Source organism: Chiloscyllium plagiosum, chromosome 16 (genome assembly GCF_004010195.1).
Source record: "Chiloscyllium plagiosum isolate BGI_BamShark_2017 chromosome 16, ASM401019v2, whole genome shotgun sequence".
In the NCBI taxonomy this organism is placed as follows: Eukaryota; Metazoa; Chordata; class Chondrichthyes; order Orectolobiformes; family Hemiscylliidae; genus Chiloscyllium; species Chiloscyllium plagiosum.
The window spans coordinates 75768667-75776511 of record NC_057725.1 but is presented as its reverse complement, the minus strand read 5'-3'; the positions used below and the strand labels follow the sequence as shown (position 1 = coordinate 75776511).

Below are 7845 nucleotides of genomic sequence, written 5' to 3'. Positions count from 1 at the left end.
AGAGCGATGGTCTGGGAGGACCAGAGAGAGAGAGAGGGACTGGGAGGACCAGAGAGAGAGAGGCTGGGAGGACCAGAGGGAGTGAGGGTCTGGGAGGACCAGAGAGAGAGAGAGGTTCTGGGAGGATCTGAGGGAGAGAGGTTCTGGGAGGATCTGAGGGAGAGAGGCTGGGAGGACCAGAGGGAGAGAGGCTGGGAGGACCAGAGGGAGTGAGACTGGGAGGACCGGAGGGAGAGAGAGGCTGGGAGGACCAGAGGGAGAGGGACTGGGAGGACCAGAGGGAGAGAGAGATTGACTGCCAGGTCCAGAGGGAGTGAGACTGGCAGGACCAGAGGGAGTAAGTCTGGGAGGACCAGAGGGAGAGACTGGGAGGACCAGAGGGAGAGAGACTGGGAGGACGAGAGGGAGTGAGTCTTGGAGACTGGGAGGACCAGAGGGAGAGAGACTGGAAGGACCATAGCTGTACTGAGGAAGTATTTTCCCAGAAATACATTGTGAAGTTATGTGTGTGGAACTGAGAAATAAGAAAGGGATGATCAACCAATAGTCAGAGGAAATTGAGAAAAACTTTGTAAGGAGATTTCAGCTATCTGTAAGAATAATAGGGTGATTATGTTAGGGGATTTTAACTTTCCAAAAATAGACTGGGACTGCCATAATATTAATGGTTTGGGTGGAGAAGAATTTATTAAGTCCATACAAGACAATTTTCTGATTCAGAATATAGACGTACCTCCTAGAGAAGGTACTATAACTGGGTGACTAGGATTGGACACAGTGTTCCAAATGAGGCCTCACCAATTTCCTGTACAACCTCAACATGACTCCTCAACTCATGTACTCATAGGACTGAGCAATGAAGGCAAGAAGGAGATTTGGTTATCTGTAAGAATAATAGCGTGGTTATGGTAGGGGACTTTAACTTTCCAGACATCAACTGGGACTGCCATAGTGTTAAGGGTTTAGATGGAGAGGAATTTGTAAGTGTGCACAAGAAAATTTTCTGATTCAGTATGTGGATGTACCTACCAGAGAAGGTGCAAAACTTGACCTACTCTTGGGAAATAAGGCTGGGCGGTGACTGAGGTGTCAGTGGGGGAGCACTTTGGGGCCAGTGACCATAATTCTATTAGTTTTAAAATAGTGATGGAAAAGGATAGACCAGATCTAAAAATTGAAGTTCTAAATTGGAGAAAGGCCAATTTTGACAGGATTCGGCAATAACTTTCTAAAGCTGATTGGGGGCAGATGTTCGCAGGTAAAGGGACGGCTGGAAAATGGGAAGCCTTCAGAAATGAGATAACGAGAGTCCAGGGAAAGTTTATTCCTGTTCGGGTGAAAGGAAAGGAGAAAGTGAGGACTGCCCGATGCTGGAGATCAGAGCTGAAAATGTGTTGCTGGAAAAGCGCAGCAGATCAGGCAGCATCCAAGGAACAGGAGAATCGACGTTTCGGGTATGAGCCCTTCTTCAGGATTCCTGAAGAAGGGCTCATGCCCGAAACGTCGATTCTCCTGCTCCTTGGATGTTGCATGACCTGCTGCGCTTTTCCAGTAACACATTTTCAGGGTGAAAGGGAAGGCTGGCAGGTATAGGGAATGCCGGATGACTAAAGAAATTGAGGGTTTGATTAAGAAAAAGAGAGAAGCATATGTCAGGTATAGACAGAAGAGATCAAGTGAATCCTTAGAAGAGTATAAAGGCAGTCGGAGTATACTTAAGAGGGAAATCAGGAGGGCAAAAAGGGGACATGAGATAGCTTTGGCAAATAAAATTAAGGAGAATCCAATGGGATTTTATAAATACATTAAGGACAAAAGGGTAACTAGGGAGAGAATAGGGCCCCTCAAAGATTGTGGGTCTGTGTGTGTGATGTCAGCGTGTTACAGTGTGGGTCTGTGTGTGTGATGTCAGCGTGTTACAGTGTGGGTCTGTGTGTGTGATGTCAGCGTGTTACAGTGTGGGTCTGTGTGTGTGACGTCACTGTGTTTCAATGTGGGTCTGTGTGTGTGATATCAGTGTTTCAGTATGGGTCTATGTGTGTGATGTCAGTGTGTTTGACGTCAGTGTGGATGTGTGTGTGATGTCAGCGTGTTACAGTGTGGGTCTGTGTGTGTGACGTCACTGTGTTTCAATGTGGGTCTGTGTGTGTGATATCAGTGTTTCAGTGTGCGTCTGTGTGTGTGATGTCACTGTGTTTGACGTCAGTGTGGATGTTTGTGTGTGATGTCAGCGTGTTACAGTGTGGGTCTGTGTGTGTGATGTCTGGTGTGTTTCATTTTGGGTCTGTTTGTGTGAAGTCAGTGTGTTGCAGTGTGGATGTGTGTGTGTGATGTCTGTATTTCAGTGTGGGTCTGTGTGTGTGATGTCAGTGTGTTGCAGTGTGGGTCTGTGTGTGTGTTTGCAGCGTGTTACAGTGCGGGTCTTTGTTGGCGATCACAGTGCTGCAGTGTGGGTTTGGTTGTAGTTTATGTATTGGCTTTTGCTCTCTCTCTCCCACGCTCTCGCTCTCTCTGTCTGTCTCTCTCTGTTCCATTTTGAATTTAGTGTCTTTCTGTACAGAGATGCCTGTGCCGGTGTCGGACGTGTCGGTGGTGCTTGATGTTGGGCTGGATGCTGCTCTCGCTGTGATACAATCACTTGCCCGTTTCATGGCTGTGTACTTCAGTAACCAGCCTGTGTTTGTGATGCCCCCTCACCATATCGACACCCTGCCATCTCTGCATTGCAAAGCAGGTGCGACTGTGTTCTGACATTCCTCAGCGAGATGGCACCAACTGTGCTCAGCTGACAGTCAGGGTATTTGCCAGTATCTGGGCTCCTTGGAAACTGTGCTGAGGGTGGGAAGTGGCACCAGAGGAAAGTAGTGTCTGGACGTGGCATTGTCGCAGAGCTGGCTGGGCGGGAAGGGGGTTGGTGCTTGCCGGGAGGGTTTGGGTGAAGTGTCGGTTGGAGTGTTAAGCACTGTCTGGACGGGGGTCTTTTATAGTGAGTCTCCTAAAGGGGTCTAGGAGAAAGTGAGGACGGCAGGTGCTGGAGATCAGAGTAGAGAGTGTGCTGCTGGAAAAGCACAGCAGGTCAGGCAGCATCTGAGGAGCAGGAGAGTCGATGTTTCGGGCATAAGCCCTTCATCAGGAATGAGGCTTGTGGGCTGGGGCTGAGAGGTAAATGGGAGGGGGCAGGGTAGATAGCTGGGGAGGTGGTACACTCAGCCTGCATGCCAGAGCAGGCCTGTCACTGCTGTAACTGTTTGCCATTGTGTTTCTGATCAGGTTGCTTTCCCCGAGTGGTCTTCCTGCGGCAGTGCCGTCTCTCACGGGCTGTACGAGAACAGCAGCTGTCCTCCACCTGGAGTGTGAAGTACACAGTCGAACTGCTGCTGCTCAGCCGGCTGGTTCCTGAAGCTGTCTGGTTTGCCTCCTGTCTTGGGGACTGGAAGAGTTCTGTGGTGCTGGGGCTGGCCTTCAGTCTGCACTGCCAAAACCTCCCTGAGCCTAGCAGGTAAAAGCCTGGTCAACTGCTCCCTCTGACATATGGGCTTCCTGTCCAGAAACGCAAACTGTGCAGTCTCTCAACAGCCTGAAGAGGCTGCTCTGGCTTCAGGTACATGATTTGTGAATTGAAGATAAGGCAGGGATTGAGCACTTGGTCGCTGCATTATTTGCGAGAGTGTTTTGAAATGACAGAATATTTTATCAGATAAAAACCAAAAGAATTGTAGATATTTTAAATCAGAAACAAAAGCAGAAATTACTGGAAAAGCTCAGCAGGTTTGGCAGCATGTGGAGAGAAATCAGAGTTAATGTTTCAGGTCGAGTGACCCTTCCTCAGCACTGATGGTAATGAGCAAAATGTTGGATTAAATGCAGAAGGAAAGGTGGAGGGAGGGGCTAAGGAGTAAATGATAGGTGTAGATAGAGCCCAAAGAGAGAGAAGAGCAGTTGGACAGACAAGAGAGTGGATACCGATCTGGCTCGGAGAGTTAATGGAGACTGTTAGTGGCTAACAGTAGGTTTGTGTAATGGCAGCCTCTGTGATCCAAGGCCTGGTGTGTGGGGTTGGGGTAAGGACATGGGAGAGCTCAAGCCCTAAGGTTGTTCACCTCGATATTAAGTCCGGAAGGCTGCAGGGTCTCCAAGCGGAAAATGAGGTGGTGTTCTCCCAGCTTGTGCTGAGCTTCACTGGAGCACTGCAGCAAGCCTGAGACAGAGATGTTGGCCTGGGAACAGGGTGGGGGGTTGAAGTGGCAGGCAGCTGGAAGCTCAGGGTCGTTTTTGGGGCCAGAATGTAGGTGTTCTGCGAAGCAAGTCGATGCTTCGTTTCCCCAATGTGGAGGAGACACTACATTGTGAGCAGCGAATGCGATAGACCAGATTGGGTGAAGTGCAGGTAAAGTGCCGCTTCACCTGAAAGATGTACAGTATTTGGGCAAAAAGAGAGATGAGGTCCTGCAAATGTAGTTCAGAGAGTTAGGTAGGAAGTTGAAAAGCAGGACCTCTCAGGTTATAATCTCAATTACTTCCTGTGTCACGTACGAGTGAGGTTAGGAATAGGAAGATAGTACAGTTAAATACATGACCAAAGAGCTGGTGGAGGAGGAAGGGCTTCAGGTATGTGGGTCAATGGGATGTCTTCTGGGGCAGGAGGGACCTGTACAAGAAGGATGGGTTGCACCTAAGCTGGAGGGGCACCAATATCCTGGCATGGAGATTTGCTAGTGCCACTCAGGAGGGTTTAACCTCGTGTGGTGGGGGAGGTGGGAACCAGAGCAATAGCTCAACAAGTAAAATGACTGAGGTGGAGTCAGAGACTAAGGCCAGTAAGGCTAAGAGGAAGAGCAGACAGGGAGAGGCCATTGAACACAGCTGGACTGGTGGTCTAGGGTGTATTTGTTTTAATGCGAGGAGTATGACAGGGAAAGCAGGTGAATTTCGAGCTTGGGTTAATAAAGGTAACTATGATGTTGTGGTTATTACAAAGACTTAGTTGAGAGAGGGACAAGACTGGCAGCTTAACAGTTCAGGATTTAGACATTTCTGCAAGCTCGAGAAGGATGTAAAATGGTTGGGAGAGTTAGGTTACTGATCAGGGAGATTATCACAGTGATACTAAGGGAGGACACCTTGGACGGCTTATCCAGTGTGGGCCTTACGGGTGGACCTCAGGAATAGGAAGTGCACAGTCACTTTGGGATTATTCTACAGGCCTCTCAACAGCCAGCAAGAGATAGAGAGTAGATAGGGAGGAGGCTGGAAGAACACAGCAAGGCAGCAGCATCAGGAGGTGGAGACATTGACATTTCGGGTGTAACCCTTCTTCAGGACTGGGGGTGGAATGGAAAGCCGCCTTCGCTGCCCTGTCTACCTGTGACTCCACTTTGAGAGAACCATGCACCTGAACCCCAATGTCCCTCTGTTTCACTACACTCCTTAAGGCCCGACCATTCACTGTGAAACTTCTACCTTGATTTGACTTTCCAGAATGCAAGACTTCACACTTATCTATCTTCAACTCCATTGGCCATTTCTCGGCCCACTTCCCCAGCTGATCAAGGTCCTGCTGCAATTTCTGAGAACCTTCCTCTCTGTCCACGGTACCGCCTATTTTAGTGTCATCCTGCCATGTACATTCCCATCCAAATCACTGATATCGATAACAAACAGCAATGGGCCCAGCACCGACCCCTGAGGCACTCCACTAGTCACGGGCCTGCAGTCCGACAAGCATCCTTCCACTATTACCCTCTGCTCCCACCATCAAGCCAATTGTGTCTCCAATTTGTTACCCCCCCTCCATCCCGCCATCCCCCCATTCCATGCGATCTAACCTTCCAGAGCAGCCGACCATGTGGAACCTTATCAAAGACCTTATTTAAATCCATATAGACTACATCTACCGCCCTGCCCTTGTCAACCTTCCTGGTCACTTCATCAAAGAACTCTAACAAATCTTTGAGAATAGATCTCCCACTCACAAAGCCATGCTGACTGCTCCTGATCAAACCCTGTCTTTCCAAATGTGTGTATATCTTATCCCTGAGAATCTTCTCAAGTAACTTACCCACCACAGATATTAGGCTTACTGGTCTATAGCTCCCAGGGTTTTCTTTGCTTCCCTTCTTGAATAAGGGCACGGCATTTGCTACCTCCAGTCATCTGGGACCTCACCCATGGCTAACAATGATGCAAAAATAGCAGCCAGGGCCCTGCAATTTCTTCTCTCATCTTGGATATATCTGGTCAGTACCAGGAGATTATCCACCTTCATAGATTCTAATACATCCAACACCCCTACTGTCCCCAAGATATGACCACTAACTTGCTCAAGTTCCCAAGTCGTCATGTCTTTCTCCATGATGAACACAGAGGAGAAATCTTCATTGAGGATCTCGCTCATCTTCTGCAGTCCTACACCGACATGTCCACTCTGGGACTTGAGGGGTCCTATTCTCTATTTCTTTTTCCTTTGATGTACTTAAAAAACCTCCTTGGATTCCCCCTAATCTTCTTAGCCAAGGCTATCCCGTGCCCCTTTATGCCCTCCTGATTTCCTTCTTCAGTAAACTCCTGTATCCCCTGTCTACCTCCAGGGATTCCCTTCATCCCAGCTGCGCCTGAGCCCCGCCTCCTCCTTTCTTCTGGTCAAAGCTTCAATCTCTCTTGTCATCCAGGATTCCCTATTCCTGCCAACCTTGCTGTTTACCCTCACAGGAATACATAGACCTTGAACTCGAGCTATCTCACTTTCAAATGCCTCCCACTTGCTGGAGGTCCCATTGTCTGCAAACAAACTGCTCCAATCAACCCCCGCAAGCTCCTGTCTAATTCCATCAATAGTCACCCTGCCCTAATTTAGAACTTGATCCTGTGGACCAGTTTTGTCCCCCTCCATAACTATTTTAAAATTATTAGAACCATGGTCATTGCTCTCCAAGTGCTCCCCCCTGTCACCTGTCCTGCCCTATTTCCCAAGAGTAGGTCAAATTTTGCCCCTTCCCGAGTAGGACACTCTATGTACTGTTGCTGCTTCCAAAGTGAGGTGATTCACGTTGGTCGGAGTAACTGGAATGCAAAGTACTGGGCTAATGGTAAGATTCTTGGTAGCGTAGATGAGCAGAGAGATCTCGGTGTACATGTATGTAGATCCCTGAAAGTTGCCACCCAGGTTGATAGGGTTGTTAAGAAGATATACAGTGTGTTAGCTTCTATTGGTAGAGGGATTGAGTTTCAGAGCCATGAGGTCATGCTGTAGCTATAGAAAACTCTGGTGCAGCTGCACTTGGCGCATTGTGGACAGTTCTGGTCACTGCATTATAGGAAGGATGTGGAAGCTTTGGAAAGGGTTCAGAGGAGATTTGTTAGAATGTTGCCTGGTATGGAGGGAAGTTCTTATGAGGAAGGTCTGAGGGACTTGAGGCTGTTTCCATTAGAGAGAAGAAGGTTGAGAAGTGACTTAATTGAGACATATAAGATAATCAGAGGGTTGGATAGGATGGACAGGGAGAGCCTTTTTCCTCAGATGGCGATGGCTAGCACAGGAGGGCATAGCTTTAAATTGAGGGGTGATAGATATAGGACAGATTCAAAGTTTGTGCGAAGATTTGTAGCTCGGGTGCTCGTTGTGGTTCTTTTCGCCGAGCTGGAAGTTTTTGTTGCAAACGTTTCGTCCCCTGGCTAGGTGACATCCTCAGTGCTTGGGAGCCTCCTGTGAAGCGCTTCTGTGGTGTTTCTTCCAGCATTTATAGTGGCCTGTCCCTGCCGCTTCCGGTTGACAGTTTCAGCTGTCCGCTGTTGTGGTTGGTATATTGGGTCCAGGTCGATGTGTTTGTTGATGGAGTTTGTGGATGA

General features: G+C 48.5%; 1 protein-coding gene across 2 annotated transcripts in view; it reads left to right on the top strand.

The window, feature by feature from the left end:
* The first annotated feature begins 2565 nt into the window (after positions 1-2565).
* LOC122558013 (ciliogenesis and planar polarity effector 1-like) overlaps positions 2566-7845 on the top strand; it is a 30128-nt gene continuing 24848 nt past the window's right edge. For both annotated transcript variants that reach the window (XR_006314002.1, XM_043706346.1), the window contains exons 1-2: positions 2566-2734; positions 3271-3499. Coding sequence is in view for 1 of the 2 variants with exons in the window: in XM_043706346.1 (XP_043562281.1) it covers positions 2650-2734; positions 3271-3499 (314 nt within the window). In the remaining variant the exon portion in view is untranslated. The remainder of the gene's footprint in view (positions 2735-3270; positions 3500-7845) is intronic.